Source organism: Theobroma cacao, chromosome 8 (genome assembly GCF_000208745.1).
Source record: "Theobroma cacao cultivar B97-61/B2 chromosome 8, Criollo_cocoa_genome_V2, whole genome shotgun sequence".
Taxonomy (NCBI): domain Eukaryota; kingdom Viridiplantae; phylum Streptophyta; class Magnoliopsida; order Malvales; family Malvaceae; genus Theobroma; species Theobroma cacao.
Window position 1 is genome coordinate 2,837,489 of NC_030857.1, and position 20,721 is coordinate 2,858,209.

Below are 20,721 nucleotides of genomic sequence, written 5' to 3' on the forward strand. Positions count from 1 at the left end.
TCAAACTCGATTCGTAATAAATGAATATAATAGACAACTTGATACGTAGATTATAAACTGCAATTAATTAATATCAATTATTTTTATCTTTTACATAATATTTTGAGTTGAGGATTGAATTGTATTTGTCTTTAAATTTAATATTTAATAAAAAAATAATATTTATAAATAAAATAAGTTAATCAACTTGGGTCAAATTGTACCCCAACTTCAAAAATCTATACTCAAATTAAACTTATGACATATTGGATCGTCAACATGAACGAGTAATCAACTCGTAGATATCCCTACTCACAGAACTACACTTATGTAGTAGTTGGGTTGGGTTGAGCATTGAATTCTACCTTTATTTAAGTTTAAATGATTATTTTAATAATTTAGATAATTTTTGACTAACTTTAATTATTAAATTGAATATTTAAATTATAATTTGAATACTTAATCTGTAATTAAGTTATATGTATATATATGCATATACACAACTATATATCTTTAAGTATTAATAAAATGATTAGAATCAATATCATTTAAAAAATTAAAAAAAAACAAAAGTAATTAGTACCTTTAAAATGTGATATAAATCAGTCACTTTAATCATCTTTAAAATGGGCATTTAGTAACTAAAGTGGGAATATTTTCACATTATAATTTTATACATGAGAATCGGAATTTAAGAATTGAAAAGGATTTATGGAGAAAATTCGATTTTAGTTAATTATTTTAATAGATATATAAAATATGAGTTTATATTTGATATTTTGTTGATGTATAATATTTATATTATCATATAACTATGGAAGTAAAAAAAATTAAAATTTTTTTAACATAAATATTTTAAAAATCATGATAATTTATCTTTAAATTTACTTTTTAACTGGATTACAGATATTTAATAAAGTGATAGATGGGATCAAATATTAACTGGGATCGCTGCCCCGACATAGGACCCTTTTTTCTGGTAATGGCCCGAACCCGGATCCAGGCTCCTCAAGTAGCTCAACATGACCGTGCGAAAGGAAAATTCTAGATTCGAAAGAAGAACAGGGCGGAGATGGCACGGTCCTTCTTGTGGCTCGTTTCCATATTCTCCACTTTCTCCATAGCCTATTGCATCGACGACAAGTGTGCTGCTTGCAATGCCGTCGCGGTAACTTTATAGTTATAATATTTCCCTCTCTTTCTCTCCTCTCCTAAGTCCCATCCCATCGTTACCATTTCCAACTCTGCATCTGGAAATAGCAACGGAAAGCGTCGAGAAAATTTTGCTGTTTCAGTCACCGATCGTTTGTTGCTTGAGAAAAATTAAGATTTCCAACTAGACTTGTTCGTGAAATAATCAGCTGATCGTTTTGCTTTGTTGGATGTTTTGCAGGCAGAACTAGAGATTCAACTCTCTAAGGTAAGGACTAAGGACTAGGGGCGTCTCTTCTGAATACATTTACCTCTAAATCTATGGCAGTTCAGTTAATTTCTTGAACGAAAGCGAATTCAGCAGTAATTTGGTAATGCTATTACATGTAGGAAAAACCAAGGAATCATTTGGATATGAGGCATCGTTTGGACTCTAAAGGTCAACGCCAGGGAAAGGTCATTGATTACAGGTATAATAATATGAACTCTTCCTTTCAATTTTCTGGGAAAACCAACTTTGCGAATGTGCTTACATTAGTCTGGTTACAGAGTTTTAATACATAATTGAATTAGCAATTTCGCTTTCTTTGTTGGGTGTTGGAATTAGGATTGATGATTGATCGCCAAAACAAATGAAAGTGTAGCAATAGAAACAAAATAAGTGAAAGATCAAACATAGTAAGAGAAAGCAACAGAAATAAGTGAAACGTTGAACATAAACTGATTAAGAGAGAAATCAGCTTAATAGAGATCACGCAACACAAACTTATGCTGAAAATAGGGAAGAAATTGATAATGCACGTTTTGACAAGGGCCGGTAGTTGACATTTGATGACATTTCATTTTTGTTACGAAATCACTAATTGTTGTTTGGATATTCCCAATGGCCCAGCTCTGTCATTTGAGATTTGTATTATATACACCCACTAAAATCTAGAATGCTGGTTTTAATTGCTATAATTCCTTCTGTGTAATGAGTTTTAAATGTGAATTTTTTGGTCTAATTGGGTGGGACAAATTCATTGCTGCTTAGATCTTTCTGATCATTGACTACTAATGCATAGATATGGCATCTGAAGCAGGAATACTTACTCTTCTTCAATGGTTGATTCCCCCATAGAAGTGATATCTCTTTTAAAAGTTTTATCTTTGTTTTAATCAGGATGAGTGAGCTTAGAGCTGTTGAACTTTTGGATGGGCTTTGCGAAAAAATGCAAGATTACACTCTTGAAAAGGTATCTCCTACTTGGACTCTATTTCTTCATCATATTTATTCAATTTTATTTTTGGAGAACAAATCTTTAAAAGGATTATATGCTTGATTTATGTTTTCCTCGAAAATTAGCAGGATAGTAATCAAAATATCTTGTGGCAGCTTTGACATAATATGCGAATTTATAGTTTCACTATTGTGTTTGCATGTAACTTGTTAATATTCTCTGGCAGCTGTTTTTTGGTTGATTGATGCTTTGTGACATAGCTGATCTAGGCATGTAGGTGCTAATATGTTCAATATCTGTTTTTACTTTGCTTTGCAGATAGATTCATCTCGACAAGAATGGATCAAAGTGGATAACTGGGACATCCTCACTATTGGTATGCATTCTTTTGCTTTAATAGCGAGTATAAGTAATCTAATTGTGGTTGTTGCATCATAAAATGACTAGTAAAGTCTTTGATCAATCATAACCACTAAGAGAATTTGAATTCATATGTTCCCCTGCAAATGTGATTTGTCCCTTATTCAGATTTTGGACACTTAATTTCAAGTGCTTGATCTTTGTTTGGTCATACATATGCAAATATTGTTAAGCTATGAGGAAAAAGTTGCTTATCCCATCTCTCTGAGGATTTTGTTTGATATCTTATAGAATTTCTGTATTTCTTCCTAATTATTCACTCAGCCATTTTTGTTTTTTATACTTTCATGTGAATGCCTGCCTCTACACGTAGCATGTTTGTAGAGATACACTTAGTTTCTAATTCTTTTGTTTCTGTTATGTTTCATTAAGTTCTAAAGTGTTTCCCTATTTTTTCATTTCACTTGATAGATAAACAAGAAGCTAAGGCATACTCAAAAGATATATCCTCTTATTGTGGAAGGTGAGACTGCATGTAGTTTGCACTATTCCTCTTATTATGCATCATTTATGGATTTTAATTATTTGCCAGTAGTTTGTGTGATATAAGATTATTCAAATGCTAGCTACATTCTATTAAACAAGTTTAACCCTTGTGTTTGTTGTGGTTTAGGTTACTGGAGGAAACTGAAGATGAGGTGAATCCTCAATGTTGCTTGTGAGCTTATACATATGTGAAATACTGACTCTTACATTGATATCAAACTAGTGCAGTTGACAGAATTGATAAAGCAAGGATCCATTAAGGGAGGAGATGTAAGCAAAGTTCTGTGCCAAGATTTGAGCAAGCACTGCAGCAGCTTAAGGTATCCATGATCTTATTTGTTATTCTTTGCCCTTTCTTTTAAAAAAAGGTAATTGTAAAGTCTACATTTTGACTCAGCCTTAACTGCTGCAAGTGGGGACTTGGGAGCATGTGTTGCCAGTAAAGGGGGGATATTTGTTCAGTAGTTCTTCTCAATCATTACTGCAAATGTTTCATTCCCTGCATGTTACCAGAAACCAGTTTTTGGCCATATACTATAGCTCTATGTTATTCTGATTTTATATAGATACTTTCCTGCTTACTTTTGTTGCACTTGCAAACATAATTGGAAGGTTTCTGGTGTTCTGACTTCTGTACCACTCCTTGTCTATGCAGTGGTAGCCATTTGGTAGATACTGACGACGATGACGATGAACTATAAATTATTAAAATCATCATGGTTCAGCTGGAGAAGAGTTTCTATAAACCAATTAATTTTTTATGGAAAAAGTTTCCTTGTGTTACAGATTCCTGAAAGTAGTGTAACTCTGGTTAATTGAGGCTTCTTTCTGTAACTTAAGCAAAATTTTACTCTTTGGATCATGTATCCATTGCTTCCAACTTTAAATTTGTTACCCGTGTGACTCTAACAAACGTCAACTAATCAAATCATTTTTGTTTCCTTCGTACCTCTACGATAATGCTTGTTAATTGAATCTACACCAGGTGCTGCTTAATTTTCCAAAGCCTCCATTTAGAGCAGCCTCTTTGGTCTTGGTATTGATCCTGCGGGAACATGGTTCTTTTCTTCTCTGCACGAATGACATATGCTCTGCTTGTGAATTTATTCGGCTTCTTTTTCCGTTCCAAACCCTTTCTCTAGATTCTTTTGACAAGGTGGAAATGTTAGGCGTTCACATTTTTAACTCAAAAGAAATGCTTATTAAGTGGAGGAAAGTTTTGCTTATAAATTTAAGACTTATCTCTCTTAGAGATGTGAGATACGTGACAAACAAATCCTCTCATGGTAGAGAAACAGTCTAAGATGGAAAAATTAGGACATACGTGTAATTAAAATGAACTATTGTATCATTCCACCGTTTCATGAACCCTATGAAAAACCAGGAGATGAGAAATCAGATATGCATGTGGCTAGTTGTTATGGAAAATCCTTCATTGAAAAAATGCGCAGGATACCCAGATAGCAATAATCAGTAATGTAAACAATGGTCAATGATAGCAATTATTTGATTTAGTGAAGAGTGCTAGAACATATCTCTCAAGACTCAGTTTCGGTTTATTTACACAGGAGTGAGCAGATGAAGAAGAAAGAAAGAAGGGTTGAACAAGGAATCCTGCCAATCGGTACAACATTAGTTATCTCAGATATACAGGATTTAGAAACTCAAAAAGAATCATATTCTACATGACAAGGACGTCCCTGACTGAGGATGAATATCAGCCACGGTGAAGGTGCAGCTACTTGGGGGAAAAATGCCACGACCATTTCATCCTCCAATGTGATTATGCACAACCTCTTTCAACCATCCCCTTTTCCATCAGCTAGAATCCAGCACACCTTTTAGTAAATTCAGCCCTTCTGCTGATATGCTCCTCCGAACACGGGATTGTGGTATCTCTATTCGAGGGGGAGGATCAGCAGAGAAACATACCACAATCACTGTTAAATTATCACAAGTGTTGCGCTTCAGTGCCTCCCTGACCAGCTCTCTTGAGCATCTTTCAGGATCATTATGAAGCATCAGCTCTTTCCTTGCCATAGTCACAGCACACTGGCTGCTCATAACATCCCACAGCCCATCGCAGCCCATTATCAAAAATTCATCCTCCTCAGTCAGGTCTGTCTCCTGCAGCTCCGGCTCTGCACTTAAAGGACAGGCAGATCCTTTGGGGCCCTTCATGTGCCAGTCTCCAAGAGCACGTGCCACAGATAATTGGCCATTGAGGTAGCCATCATAAATGACGCCACCAAGTTTCTCAATTCTTAGTCTTTCAGATGAGCAATTAGGTTTGTGGTCCTTGGACATTTCAATTGCCCTACCTCGCCTCCCCAGCACAGCTCGGCAATCCCCAGCATTTGCGATTATCAAGGTCCTATGAAGAGAAGGTAATATTAGAGTCTTTGAGGTAGTCAAATCCTGACTTTCAGAATGCAGAACATCTAAAGACTACTAGAAGACCTCAAGTTTAGTTTCAACCCATGCACAATCTTAAACACAACAGTGGCTAGCTTATCCTGAGGATGCTCAAAGTAGAGTCAGAACCAGATGTTTAATTTCTCCTCTACCTCTAACTAGCTTTTACTAGGCAATTAAAATTCATTATATTATAAACTTGTTTCCCACTTAACCTCAAATGATGAACCCTATATTAAGTTTCTAAGATGAATAGGACAGATTCAATTCAACATGGCATGCAAGTTTCAACATACTTGAACTTTTTCAGAATTGCCTGCATTGTTAGAGAAGAAAACTCTTCAAATCTTAGCCTTCTGTCCCTGCTTCTTCTACATTTTACTTACAACTAATTCTGTCAAACAAATTTGACAAATGATAATATACCATTCCTTGTTTCAATGCAGCATCTTATGTCATTGTCAATGACCCAATGCACAGCTTGTTAGGGCATCTCAGGCCAAAACAAGGCTGCTAGAAGAGGATTTATGGAAACAATGTAAAAAATGAACATTACTAGTGCAGATCTGTGGTTCAGTTACCTTCCAAAAATAAGTGCAGTTAATGCAGTGGTGCCGGATGATATATCAAGAGAACTAGCATCTGCAAATGCATAATCGGCTTTGAGAAAAGCACACTTGATTGCCTTCTCAACACAAATTGGAAAATGAGAGTCTTCAACTATGAATTTAAGGATATTTTTCCTAATAAATATGGCTGCATCTGTTCCTCCATGACCATCAAAAACCTGTCCACGTGTATTAGCAAGAATCAATTCACAAGTATGGCGAACTATGTTTCCTAAACCTCCTTCAATGGTAATTGTACATATAATAAAACTAACGTGTGTTGACACCTTGAGCTTAGCCATGAAGAAGCAAGTTATATGGAGGCAGCAGATCGAAGAGAAAAGTAATATTCATCTATGGAAAAGGAATCATGCAATGTTCAAAAACTCATGGGATTGCTACCATAAGATCAGGCGGCATTTTACATTGTCAAAGACAATTTTGCCCTTAGTTCCTATATCTTTTTTTTCTCTTTTTGGCCTAAATAAAATCTCCAGGTTCACTTTCCTTAAATTAGAATGTGCTTCAAACATCACAGCTAAACCTTCCTCAATACTAACCACCCTTAGGTAAATATATTGAATGATATAGGCAGAAGTTATCTATGAGAACACATGCTTTTCACTACTGACTAACAACCATGCCAGACAGTCTGAAGTAAGTAAATAAATCAAATGCCACATGATTAGACAAAATTCACATTTCAACAAAAGTTTACTTATTAACCACCCTGGGCGGGTCATATATGGTAGATTCTAACATGCATACCCCGTAAAAAGCTCCTGGAGGAGGGAACTCAGCAGTTGCCCCCAGATGTCCAATAAGATCATCTATACAAATGTGTTCATCTTCCATATACTGTTTGGGTCCTATTTCAGCACAGCTTCCTGATCGCAACACAGGCAAAAACTCGGTTTTGTCATCAGAAGATGACTTGTGGACTACAATACCAACATCCAATTCCTAGAGAAGAAAAAGTAGTAGTTAGTTAAAGCATATCAGAAAATGATGCGTGAGAAAGCAGAAATACTAAATTTCTTTATAACTACAGGAAAATGGAAAGAAAAGAATGTCTGGAATCTGGCAGCTACTTAGATTAAACTGTTGCCTACAACTTTATATTCTGATTTTATCTTTCTGTTACTTTTAATGCAACAGAACATCAAATAAAAAAAAATCTTGCTCGAGGTGATGATTTCATCAAAATATATCAGTTTTAGAATTTCTCCAGAGGATAATCCTTATTTTCACCTAAACAGTCTATCAAATTGGAGATACTGATAAAAGTTTATGCAGCTCAAATGCAGGTGTACAAGGCGTTTCAAATGCCACTTCAGGATGATATCATTTATTCAGAAAAAGAGTCAGCAGGTTTTTATAAGCAAAAAGAACCTAGATCATCAGGATCCAAATGGAGCACAATCACTTGTTGATTTCCCAAGAAATTTTGAACTAATTAATAAGCTGTATGATCAAGGTTTCAGATCTTACACCAATTCAGTATTCCCTAAAGTTCAGGATCCTAAAAGTCCATAATAATGGACAGAGGGATTAGAAAAGATCATACATACCAAATTAGCCTCTGCAATCAGCCTCGCTGAACTCACACAATGGCGCATAACTGAGAGGTGGCGTGGAGGTTTCCCAAGTGAGACTTGTTTTACATTATCTAAATTTTCCCTTTCCATGTCTGCTACATTGTCCTTACTGTAACCACCTTCTATGATTGTAAATGGAGGGGAAAAATCCATACCCGCAGCCATATTCCTTTCCCAACCATAAATCAAAGACCTTGAAGTACCCTTCCAAGTTTGAAGTTAAAAAGAACAACCCTTTCGCTAAAATTCTTAGGGCAACTTCTCAAGAAGGTCCAAAACAACCAAATTCTAAAGCAATCAGCTGAAATTGTCAAGCGAAATGTTCCAAATAAAGCTTGATGATTCAAGAAACTGCCGAAATTAAATTTCTTCAGACAAAAACAAAGGCCCACGGATATAAATAATAACGAATAAAAATCAGCAAGCAATCAAATAGGTTCACGAAACCCCAAACTGACGGAATCTTATATTGTGCGCATCAAAGTTCCTTGACAACAATTCAAAAATCTGGGAAAACCAAGTAACATTCAATTCGTTGCGGGAAGCTGTAATTATTCTAAAATATCCAACAGCAAGGAACCGGAGTCAACTCCACAGATCAAACTACCCCTACCCAGAAATTATCTAAAAAGAAAAATCCAAACTTTTTATGATGACTAGGCCTTCAATTACCTTCGATCAAGCAATCCCGCAAACCCTCTAAATACTGGATTTTTACAATAACTTGAAGCAGTTGCCAAATTTAAGAACCCCAGATCGTAACTCGAAAAATTCCCACCAAATCGGTGAAAACAACAAAGAACATCAGAATATTCAAAGTGAAAAAAAAAAAACAAAAGAAGAAATGAAGGAATGAAATAACAAAGCTCCAAGGATAGGAGGAAAGCTCTGAAGAAAAGCAGAGAAACTCTCACAGAGGTAAATATGATGATTCTTTGTGCTTTGCCTTTTCTCTTTCTTTCCTTTTTTTTCTTCTTTTTTAGTATTTCTCGTAAGATGATCCAAGAGAGAAAACCACCCAAACAGAGAGAGAGAGATATAGAGAGAGAGGGAGAGAGAGAGAGAGAGAAGCAAAAGGTGTTCAAAAAGAGAGAATTGGACAATGAAAAAGAAAGAAACTTCTTCTTGTTGTTGTTGATGTTGTTGCTATGTGGTTGGCCACCGGCGATTCCAGGTAATCCGGTGGATCTTCTAAGCTGTCGCGGGACGAGGATGGCGTTAAGCCACGTGGCTTGCAATCATTGGTGTGTACCCTTAGTTGACCGGATGGGTTTTTTTGTTAGTTGCCGCCACTGCTTCCCAGCCGTTGGATCTGTGTCCCTGCCTCTTTAACGCTTGAGAGGGATGAGAGATTAGGTTCGTTAACGTCCGTTAATAGAGCCTCGGATTCCCGGGGCACACGTGGCGGTCTTTCATTGGAAGGAAGTTGTTATTTTGGCTAAGATAGAACTGGAACCAGAACAGTTGCTTTTTTCCACTCCACTTGAATAAAAAGATCGCTGATGTGATGATGAGGAGGCGATTGAGACCGACGCCAAACATTCTTCCATCCCTGCAACCATCTCTCATCACCGCTAATTATTTTTAGATTATAATTAATCCGTATATTGTAGTACTATCAATTACGGTACGGTCGAGTTTTCTTCACACTCTCCATGCTATGTATACTTTGACAGGTTGTTATTGATTATGATTACTACATTATATTTTATTGTTTTTTCATTTTGGCTCGCAAAATTCAATTCAATTAAATTAAGAGGTTTGTTTTACGATAATCATCTTTTATCGTCTCAATTTAAATTGAATTTTGATATTTAAAATTTAAAATCAAATTGATTAAAAATAAATTATTAATAATATATATTTTTACATAAAAATATTAATAATGAAAATGGATCAAATCTATTGATAAAAATTTATTTAGATAATTTTTTATTTTAAATTATAATTCGATCAAATTTGATTAAATTTTTTACCTTGATGTATTGTTTATTGAAAGGATTGAAATTATACGCGGTAACGAGTAAGTAAAGCCATTTCCTAACCATTTACTCCTTTAGGCGGCGCGGATTTTTTATTTAAAAAAAAAAGGGCGGAGAAGGAATTCTGTGGGCGACGCCCTTTGGATATTGCCATCGGATATCAACACGCTTCGCTGTTGATGATTAAGTTTAAAAACAGATTAGATGTATTATATGTCTTTTTCCTTTATTATAATTAGCTGGTGATTGTTACGTCCCACGTGTTATAATCAAAGCATATAGTTTGTAGGTATATGAAAATGCTCATTGATTAATGAAGATTTAGTTAATTTATATTTGAATTTAACGTTATTATCTGTTAATGTAAAGATTTGTAAGAATTTTCTTCATAAAAGAAAATTACTTTGGGAAACTGAAGTGGGCCTTGTACAAAAAGAACTGATTTGGGCCTGAATGGTGGGTACAACCCATGGATAACAACTCTTATCCCTGTAGGCAAATTGGGCCTAGCTGAACTTCAGCCCAACTTCACCAGATTTGCGTTTCTGGCAAGGAAAACTGGCAAATTGTTTTACTTTTTTTGTTCTTTAAACCTTTAAGCACTAATTAAGGAAGTCAATTAGAGTTTATGAGTAGAATGAAGATGTATTCGGCTGTCAGGACAGAAGGTTAGCAAATCTATTCCTGATGGAAAAGCAGAAGAAAAGGAAAGGAATGAGGAAGATGTTGGGATGGAAAATTGGAAGTGACAATAAGGGTGGAATGTATCAGGAACAGCAGCCAATGGCTGTGGATGGTGGCCTGTTTGATTATATAAATGGCTCAGAAAATTAGAAGAAGATGGGATTGGGAGAATATTTATGGGACTGTGAGGATGGGAGGAGCCCAAAGAAGGTAGGACCACAAGTTGCATGGCTGTTGCCTGTTAGGTTGCACGGTCGCTTTCTAAATCCTCATCTACTTTATTCCTTACTTAACCAATTCAATCAGACATGTTTTTGTATCATTTTTCCATCATCATACACATACGATCCTCATTGATCAAGCAAGTGGTGTGTACGCGCCTTCTCTCCACTTGATGCTGCGTGGCATGTAGATCCTGCTCTGTTGTTTCTTTCGCTTTCATTTTTCCTGTCTGAATTCGTCAACTTGGGATTTACTTCCCCAGGACAAAAAGCAACATTGTTTTTTTGACCTTCGCAGCAAGCCAAGGGTCCTACAAGGCTACAACAATTCTCATTTGTCCTGTACGGGTTAGCCCCATCCGGCCATCCCCCCCAGTCATCATCGCTGTTCTATTTTCAAGTGCCGGATCTTCTCATGTTTGGTAAAAGAGATTGGAATTGGATATGTCACAGATTGAATAATTATATTAATAAACTAATCATAATAAGACTCATTAATTTAAGTTGTGTTTCTCATGGGAAACATTGTCAACTTTGTCACTACTATACTGTAAAGATAGTGCCAATTCTTTCTTCTTTCCTTTCCTCATCACTGTTTTTCATCTAACATTTTAATATTCTTAATGTTTTGATCTCCTTCACATTCATGGTTTTCTTCATGTTCATATGCTTGTATCAGACAAAGAACAAAACTGAGCGATCCTAATCGATGATGTATGACTGTTTGACTTATGCCTAAAAAAATACTTCAAAGTTCTAGTGCTCATGGAACTCGTGGCTCTTTGGTGAGTCACCACCTTCTGAATAGAAGTCAAGCGGGCCAATTCACTGTTGCATTCAGGAAAGAATAAAGGAAATTTTTTTACTTCAAGTTAAGACCAAATACTATTTTTTTTTTTGTCTTTTCTCTGAATAGTTACCATTTTTTAGGCATGGGAATCTAACCCATCACAGTGTAAGATGGGAAAAGCAGACAGCAACTGTTGGAAAATGAATAGAGAAGTCAAGTCTTTTAAAGGGAAAAGGAAAACAGAGGCAGAGAGATATTGCACCGTATGTAAGAAAAGAAAACATATTATGTACACAAAAGGGTAGTCGATGACTTAATTATAAGAGTAGATTAAGAGTCAATCAAGATAATTATGGAGATTAACGAATTAAAGGGCGGAAATTGCTGTCAAAACCCACAAATTATTGTTTCTAAAAGCGAACAAAGAAAAAAAAATGAAGGATGTCAAGTCCTGGTAAAGTACTTTAGTAATGCCTTTTAGGACAGAAAAATATCGTGAACAGCAGGAAGCATCGCTTCCTCACAAATAATTCTCAAATCTTTGTCCAAGTTGGTAAACAGGAAGAGGCCTGGAAAGTTGCTTATACTAAACCAAGTAAAATCCCATTTCTGCTTCACACGTGAATTTCCTGTTCTGAATGTTTTCTATTCGAGCCCCCAACTGCTTTTTATCTCCCTCTGTCTCTCTCTCTCTCTCTTTTCCTCCCCACTGTTGTAGGGCTGGTGGTTGGTGAAATATTCAATTCTCATTCTTAGATTTAGATTTTCAGCTTGTGAGTTTGTCATCCGGCTCTTTGTAGCTTCCTGATTAATTTATTATAACTAGTTATTATTGTCTTTTTCCTTTGCTTTTCTTTCTTTATTTGATTTCTTGAGTTGTGAGATAAGGAACTTCACTGCATTTACTTAGTGGGGTTTCGTTTTCACGCACTTAATAATGCAAGACTTGCACTTGGCCTCATGGATGTGCTTTTCTTGATGGTTTATTCTGCTCTTTATTATTGGGTTTGATTTGATCTAGGAATCTGATTCTGGTTTCCACTAACTATCATCTTGGTTTCGTTGCCTTCATATTCTTTCTTTTATCTGTCACATTTATTCTGTTTCTACCGTCTTTTTAGGTATTATTATAGCTCCCAATCAATTTATGGAAACCAAATGAAGCACTCGGGTTAGTAGGTAAGGTTTAATTGATAATTTTCTTCTTAATTATAATAGACATGGCTTTTCCTTAACAATATTAGCACTTGGTTAATCATTGAAGTTCTGTGCCCTTTCATGTTCTGTTGCTACTGAAGCTTTCTGGGTCTTGCATCTGTAACATAGTATTTGCATAATCTTTTAATAGTTTTATCTCAGAAACTTTTGGTTTGTGTCTCATATGTAGAGCTTCCGAATCAATTGGAGGCAGCAGTGGATACATCTTGTACTGCTCAAGTTGATTTTGCAGTTGACTAAAATGAACGCAGCCTGGTTTCTTTTGTTGCTTTCTCTCCATTTCGGAGTGTTCAAAATTGGGTATGGTAGAAATGCTTCTACAAGACCGCCTGTTGTAAATATTGGAGCAATATTTTCATTTGACACTACCGTTGGAAGGGTTGCCAAGATTGCTATCAATGAAGCTGTGAAAGATGTCAACTCCAATTTAAGTATCCTCCAAGGGACAAAACTTGCTGTAACAATGCAAGATTCCAATTGCAGTGGGTTTGTTGGCATGGTCGAAGGTATTTTAGAATCTGTTATTTGCTATTAATTTGGTTTTGGTTATCACTTGTTTTTCCTATGTAGGATGGTCGAGAATATTGTTTGAATTAATGTCTATAATTGATCCTAATAATTTTGTACTCCAATTTGTATGTTGAATAACAGCTTTGCAGTACATGGAGACTGATGTCGTTGCCATTATAGGTCCACAATGTGCTGTAGTTGCGCATATTATATCACATGTTGCAAATGAACTCCAAGTTCCTCTACTATCATTCGCAGTTACAGATCCCACCCTTTCTTCCCTTCAGTTCCCTTTTTTTGTTAGGACAACTCAAAGTGATTTGTATCAAATGACTGCTGTGGCTGAGATTGTTGAACATTATGGTTGGAAGGAGGTCATTGCAATCTTTATAGATGATGATGGAGGGCGGAATGGTGTGTCCGCCTTAAATGATAAACTTGCAGAGAGGCGCTGCAGAATCTCCTACAAGGTAGGTATTCCACCAGATTCTGTAGCGAATCGGGGTGCCATCATGGATATTCTTGTTAAGGTTGCATTAATGCAATCTCGAATTGTTGTCCTGCATGTAAATTCTATGATAGGTTTTAAGGTTTTCTCTGTGGCAAACTATCTTGGAATGATGGGCAATGGGTATGTGTGGATAGCTACAGATTGGCTTTCATCAGTTTTGGATTCTGATTCTCCTTTGCCTTCTGAGACCATGGAAACAATACAAGGAGTTCTAACTTTGCGCCCACACACCCCTGATTCAGATCGAAAGAGAGCCTTTTTCTCTAGGTGGAATAAGATAACTGGAGGTTCTCTGGGGTTGAACACTTACGGGCTGTATGCTTATGATTCAGTTTGGCTGCTTGCTCATGCTCTTGATGATTTTTTTAACCAGGGTGGGATTATCTCATTCTCTAATGATTCTAGGATTAGCTCTGTGGCAGGCAGTACTCTCCACCTTGACGCAATGAGCATTTTTGATGATGGAATGCTCTTGCTGAAGAACATATTGCTGAGTAATTTTGTTGGTTTGACAGGTCCTCTTAAGTTTAATACAGACAGGTCACTTATTCTTCCAGCATATGATATCATTAATGTGCTTGGAACTGGGTTTCGACGGATCGGGTACTGGTCAAACTATTCTGGTTTATCCACTGTATCTCCCGAGACACTTTATACGAGGCAACCGAACCGTTCAAGTGCAAGTCAAAAACTATACAGTGTTATTTGGCCAGGGGAGACATCGTCCAAGCCTCGTGGATGGGTTTTTCCGAACAATGGAAAGCAATTGCGAATTGGTGTTCCCAATAGGGCCAGTTATCGGGAATTTGTATCACGAGTGCGAGGAACTGATTTTTTCAAGGGATTTTGTATAGATATATTTACAGCTGCTGTAAATTTGCTGCCATATGCTGTTCCATATAAATTTATCTCCTTTGGAGATGGTCGTAATAACCCAAGCTATACAGAGCTTGTGAATAAGATCACAACGGGTGTGAGTAGCTCTGTGACTACCATGTTAATTTGTCCTCAATAAAATTTTATTTTTCCTGCCAGCTAATTGTCTCATTTTATTTCTGCAGGACTTTGATGCTGTTGTTGGTGACATTGCCATCGTCACAAATCGAACAAAGACAGTGGATTTTACACAGCCTTATATTTCATCTGGACTGGTTATCGTTTCTCCATTTAAGAAGCAGAACACTGGTGCTTGGGCTTTTTTGCGGCCGTTCAGTCCGCGTATGTGGATTGTCACAGGTTCCTTTTTTCTCGTTGTTGGAATAGTTGTGTGGATCCTGGAGCACAGGATCAATGATGATTTTAGGGGCCCACCTAAACATCAAGTTATAACCATTTTATGGTGAGTTACTAAGTTTAAAATCTTCTTTTGATGCTGACCTAACTTATTTACAGCTTCAATATGTTTGAAAGTAAGACTGTTCTTATAGGGCATCTAACCCTTGGTGTGAGGGAGTTTGTTGTGTTGGGTCAAGAAATATCATTTTAAGTAAAATGAAAAGCACGAGGCAAAATTTTTCTGTCAATCTTGAAATGGCACTGCCAAGAGAATGGATTTTTGAGTGATCTGCCAGCTTTGTGCAGTTAAAGCTAGTGACAGCACAAACATCCCCCCCTCCCCTCCAGACACACACAACCACTAGTTATTCCTCTATAAATAAGACTTTTTGTTCGTGTGTATATGCATGTATTTCTAATTTATTTTCATTCATAGAACAGAGTGTCTTGTCTTAGTAAAGTTACTTTCATGCCTTTCAGTTATCTCCTGGGATATGAGATAATTTGCAACTTGTTTGGTAACCTTGCAGGTTTAGCTTCTCAACTCTGTTTTTTGCCCACAGTAAGTGAAATTCCCACTATTATAAAAAAAAAAAATTGTTCTTATGGCAAGGCAGGTGTGGTATGATAAATTTGATTAAGCTGGTCACTTTATTGCTTTTGCAGGAGAGAATACTATGAGCACCCTTGGCCGTCTAGTGCTAATTATATGGCTTTTTGTGGTTTTAATAATCAACTCGAGTTACACTGCAAGTCTGACATCAATCCTCACAGTTCAGCAGTTATCTTCTCCGATTAAAGGAATTGACAGCTTGATAAAAAGTGATGAGCCTATTGGATTTCAAGTTGGTTCTTTTGCTGAACATTATCTAAGCCAGGAACTTAACATATCTAGATCTAGGCTTGTTGCCCTTGGGTCACCTGAAGCATATGCTTCTGCACTCAAACTTGGTCCTGAAAAAGGAGGTGTTGCTGCTGTGGTTGATGAACGTCCATATATTGAACTTTTTCTCTCGAGCCAATGCACATTCAGGATTGTAGGTCAAGAATTTACCAAAAGTGGCTGGGGTTTTGTGAGTATTTATTTTCTGGGTTACTTGTCTTTCTGATTTTAAGAAGTGATCATTACGAGTAGATAACATGCATGTTAGAATCTCTGAACATTTTTAATTGTCTGTTCCATGACATCTGAAGGCAAGATTCTATCTACTGAATGAGTTAACTACATATACCAATTCAAACTTAATAAAAATTTCAATCCACCCATTTTAAATCCTACAGATTAAAATCCAATGTGCTTGGTTTTTTTTTCCCTAATATTAGAGGCTAACATCTTTTAAGCCCCATAACCTTCTGACTAGTTCTTCCTTTGCTTGCATAATTTCTTCCTAGGCGTTTCCTCGAGACTCTCCCTTGGCAGTTGATATGTCAACTGCAATTCTAGCACTTGCTGAGAATGGTGATCTGCAGCGGATACGTGACAAGTGGCTTTTGCAAAGCACTTGCAGTTTAGAGAGTACAGAGATAGAATCAAACCGACTTCATCTGTCGAGCTTCTGGGGCCTTTTCCTTATATGTGGGATTGCTTGCTTCATTGCTCTCTTCATATATTTTCTGCAGATATTGCGCCAGTTACGCAGAGTTCCCCCTCCTGAATCTGCTTCAACTGGTCAGGGTAGCTTACGTTCTGGAGGGCTTCAGAGGTTTTTGTCACTAATGGATGAGAAAGAAGACCAATCAAAAAGTGGGCAGAAGAGAAGGAAAATAGAAAAATCATTATCTGACAATGATAGGGATGATGAGTTGGGGAGGAAACCCAAGAGGAGAGAAACAGAAATGACCAGGAGCGATGTAAACTCAGGCAATTAAATCAGTTCTCATTGGACATACCTAGCTGTGCCATTTCATGTGAGTCACATTCCAAACTCTACGTTAAAGCACCGTAACTGTTTATATGTGTCCAAAGCATTACTTCTACAGGAATATATTAAAAGTACATTTTCCACCACTAGATTTTATTTCAAACTCGTTCATTCATTCAGATGATAATGTAAACCCAATGTTGAATATATCAATATTTTAGCCAGTCATCCTTGTATAAGTTGCAATTCAATTATCAATATATAAATATATGTTTCCAGCTTGGTACTGTGTTTATATCATACGTACGCACATAGGATTTCAAAACTTGTTTCTTGCCATGATATGTTTATGGTCAAATGATCAGGCTACAATGTGCATGCTTTTCCTCTTTCCTTGTTAATCCTTTCTGTTTCTTATGTTCCAGGTGATCTACTTTCATTATGTAAATGTCCTCAGCCATTGAATGATTATTTGTATAGGCTAAATGCAAAACGGACAGAGATATTCCTTAATGCAAGTTGAATAGAAAGCTTCAACTAATACAGTAGGCGAAACTTGGATTTCATTTAGTTCCTTCTTCCCTAGTGCATACTGGCAAGGAACCGCTTTTGCCATCATTCCTCTTCAAACGAAAGGATCTTAGAGAATTCTAGCTTGCGGAGTTTTCATTTGGATCAATAATTCAATAAAAACAACCACATATTTGAATCGATTACCATAGTTCTTGAATCGAAAGAAAAGTTCCTAAGACTTTAACTTCAGCTTGCAACACATTTTCATTGTTCACTATAAGTCTAGCTTTTTATGAGTGTTTTCTACTGTAGAGATGCCAAGATACTCTCTTCCTCGTGTTCCATGAAGAAATAAAGTAAAGCTTTATTAGCTTGCCATAACCATTGATGTCTTACTGGATTCATGATGATAACTTGGACTCTCTACCCTCAGAGGCAAAAAAAAAATCCTTTGCTCCTAAGTCCGGACAAAGGGTACGTGGAAATTCTGGGTCTGGCTCAGGATTCATGGCGACCCTATGGCCCATTGTCCCAGTCTCCCAGACGGGTCCACAGGCCTAGCCAAGATTCCCGCCCCAAGAAAGAGGAAGAGCTTTGTGAAGTGGAAAAAGCCTTCAATTGTGGAAGCACTGAGCTTTAACCATGTGCAAATGTCATACCTTATTCCGTAAAAAGACCCTTTCCCACACCCTTTTACAAACAAATCGACCAAATATTCAATGTTCCTTCAGAAATTCAATCAATTTGTTTTTCGGCGGCCCACTAAACCAAAACTCATTTCATAAAAGTGAACTTATCTCACATGCTAACATTGCTTGAATTTCAAATCAACAATACTAGCAATCAGTACAAAGAGAGCTGTCAACCACATATAGCATTTGCCGTTGCTTTGTGCATCACTGTTGAGGATACCGGCATGTCCCATAACCTGACCAAGAAAGCGAAACAAAAATTAAAAATAAGAAGATGGTATTAAATTAGAGAAACTAATTCACAGGCATGGCTTGAAACTAGCACTTTAAGTCAATGGGAAAAACAGAAAGATTATCTGAAAAGTGTTGCCGTGTTTCAATGAACTTACTTGGATCACTGAAGGTGACAAGCCCGGTACCCTTGAAATCGCAGTTCCAATAATTCCTTCCGTGCATCTGATAGTAAGCATTCATGGCATGAGATGCATGAGCATGAAGCTTGTCGGGTTGAAAACAATTACCACTTTCATAAACTTCCCTGCAGTCCACTCCTCCAGGGCCGCAGCAGAAATCCAACACAGCCTGAAGCACTTTCTCATCTGCGTGTGGCTTAGCCACGCACCAAACTGACGGACCCCTTGCTCCACTTGTTGACATCTTCTCAAATGTACCCCCATTGCTGCAAAATTGGCAGCTCAAGTCCACATCGTACACCTTAGACCCATCCCCATTGAAAATCCCAAAATTCCTCTCACTGGCACCCCCTTGTTTCTTGTTCTCATTAAACAAAGCAAACACAAATATCTCTATCTTATCCTTTGGCTTCATTGGCGTCCCTTTGTTAGACTGCGCTCGTTCAATCAACCTGGTATTGTAAGTCTTTGCATGATCCGGAGTAGCTGCAGTGTCTCCGGGATCTCCTTTCGAGGGCCACCCAGATTCTGACACTGTAATCTCTATAGACATATTACCAAACCCAACAGCATTGATAGCTGACCTAACAGCATCAATCTGCGCATCCAACATATTATGATACAGGTAACCCTTAGGGTCATGGACCCCTGTCGAATTCCCTAGCAATGCGTACTCTATATCAACTGTGCTGGGGTTATCCCTATATGCAAAATAAGGATAGGCATTGACCATGAAAGGCGCACCAGTATCAGCCAAAAACCCAATTATAGAGCTCATGGTGGGAAGAAGCTTGGTAGCAAAGGTTGAAGCTGAGGGTGGAAATGAGGAAGCAAGAACCGCCATGCTATGTGGGGTGCTGACCTTGATCTTACGGTCCAGACCACGTTTTAATAACACGGCATGTAAGTTCTGCATGGCTTGGACCAGTGCATCAGGGTCGAGATGTTCATCTGTGGTTAAATACTCGTTGCCTACACAGATGGCTACGATGGAAGTGGCTGGTATGAAGGGCACCACACGACTCGCGAACCATTCGTCGGTTGCGGCCACGTCCTTGCTGATGTTTGTGACGTGGTAGTTTTCAACGGCAACAATAAGGTCTATTCCGGTGTTGGAGAAGGCTTCAAGGATTTCAGGGTTGGTGTCATAGATTTTAACTTTATCTATGAGCGTGGATTGGAGGAGCTGGGCTACTTTCTTCGGAGAAGGGAGGTTGTTTCCTAGAGTACCATAATTAATACCAACGCTAGAAACGCAAGATAATGGGCTGAGAATGAGGAAGAGGAGGAGGGAGAGCGGCAGGACATGGATGAGGTAGAGAGGAGCCATTAATCCTGGTTCCAAGGGAGTGTTGAGTGACTGCTTTTGTTGCTAATGAAGTGAAGATATGTATTGTTTACTGGCACGAAATGCCACTGGTTTTCAAAACAATTACACTACAGGTTTTACATCAGTAGTGGTACTTAATGCTGGTACCATGCAATAGCTGGAGCAGGTAGCTTTTTGAATTACTTTCATGCCCCTCCCACAGAAATTTGGACCATGTATGCCAGAATATGTTGGGATAGAAGAGAGGCAAATTTCAAACGAGGATCAGCGTTTTCCACTTTTCTACTGATCGGTGGGTCCCCGTTTGAGTTGGTGGCTGATGTTATAGGGTTCATTGGGATCCAACCATATAGCTAGTATCCAGGAATCAATGTGTTTCCAGGTCTGAAACACCTCAGGATCAAGTTTATCTTCGTACTAAGGCAAGATAATTCTGTAAACTAATCAAATTTCTAAATAAAAATACAAAAAAAAAAAGGAAAAACAGAGAGAGAAATGAAGCCAGAGTTGATTTTTTGACCCCTCGATCTCTCTAAAGTCTGAATCAACTTCAATTGATGGACTCGTAATTTTCTACTCCTTTAGCTGTCACCCTTTAAAAAAATCAAAAAGCCCACGTCAGGGAAAAAAGGTTAAAAGTAAAAGCCTGCGTTTCTTTCTCCAAAGTAAAATTTCATCAATCAACTCTCTGTAGTATTAAGATAATCAAAGGTATATTTATGGTTTGTCGGATTAACCCAATATATACAAACTGCTTCATCACGGGCTGAGGAATCATTCAAGAATCTTTACAACTTGCCATTAAAATTTCATAAAGAAAAACACTCATTCTACAAGTGGGA

The 20,721-nt window shown here is 37.4% G+C and overlaps 4 protein-coding genes across 5 annotated transcripts; 2 read left to right on the forward strand and 2 right to left on the reverse strand.

Moving 5' to 3' along the window:
• On the forward strand, nt 961-4,199 carry LOC18591731 (protein canopy-1). Its single transcript, XM_007018026.2, has 9 exons — nt 961-1,147; nt 1,373-1,399; nt 1,522-1,601; nt 2,294-2,366; nt 2,670-2,727; nt 3,183-3,234; nt 3,385-3,409; nt 3,486-3,577; nt 3,913-4,199. The coding sequence occupies exons 1-9, from the start codon at nt 1,052-1,054 to the stop codon at nt 3,956-3,958; spliced, it is 549 nt and encodes a 182-aa protein (XP_007018088.2). The 5' UTR covers nt 961-1,051; the 3' UTR covers nt 3,959-4,199.
• Nucleotides 4,732-8,928, reverse strand: LOC18591732 (probable protein phosphatase 2C 27). Its single transcript, XM_007018030.2, has 4 exons — nt 7,852-8,928; nt 7,049-7,243; nt 6,254-6,459; nt 4,732-5,631 (listed from the first exon to the last, which is right to left on the reverse strand). Exons 1-4 carry the CDS (start codon nt 8,041-8,043, stop codon nt 5,076-5,078), a joined length of 1,149 nt encoding a protein of 382 aa, XP_007018092.1. The 5' UTR covers nt 8,044-8,928; the 3' UTR covers nt 4,732-5,075.
• Nucleotides 12,013-17,226, forward strand: LOC18591733 (glutamate receptor 3.3). Of its 2 annotated transcripts, none has more exons than XM_007018033.2 (8): nt 12,013-12,150; nt 12,677-12,734; nt 12,943-13,279; nt 13,425-14,767; nt 14,856-15,133; nt 15,600-15,631; nt 15,736-16,142; nt 16,462-17,226. In XM_007018033.2, the coding sequence occupies exons 3-8, from the start codon at nt 13,015-13,017 to the stop codon at nt 16,936-16,938; spliced, it is 2,802 nt and encodes a 933-aa protein (XP_007018095.1). In that variant the 5' UTR covers nt 12,013-12,150; nt 12,677-12,734; nt 12,943-13,014; the 3' UTR covers nt 16,939-17,226. The 2 variants fall into 2 exon arrangements, with proteins under 2 accessions (XP_007018095.1, XP_017981434.1); XM_018125945.1 differs by lacking the exon at nt 12,013-12,150 and adding an exon at nt 12,170-12,328.
• On the reverse strand, nt 18,080-20,253 carry LOC18591734 (glucan endo-1,3-beta-glucosidase 12). Its single transcript, XM_007018038.2, has 2 exons — nt 18,526-20,253; nt 18,080-18,372 (listed from the first exon to the last, which is right to left on the reverse strand). The coding sequence occupies exons 1-2, from the start codon at nt 19,877-19,879 to the stop codon at nt 18,341-18,343; spliced, it is 1,386 nt and encodes a 461-aa protein (XP_007018100.1). The 5' UTR covers nt 19,880-20,253; the 3' UTR covers nt 18,080-18,340.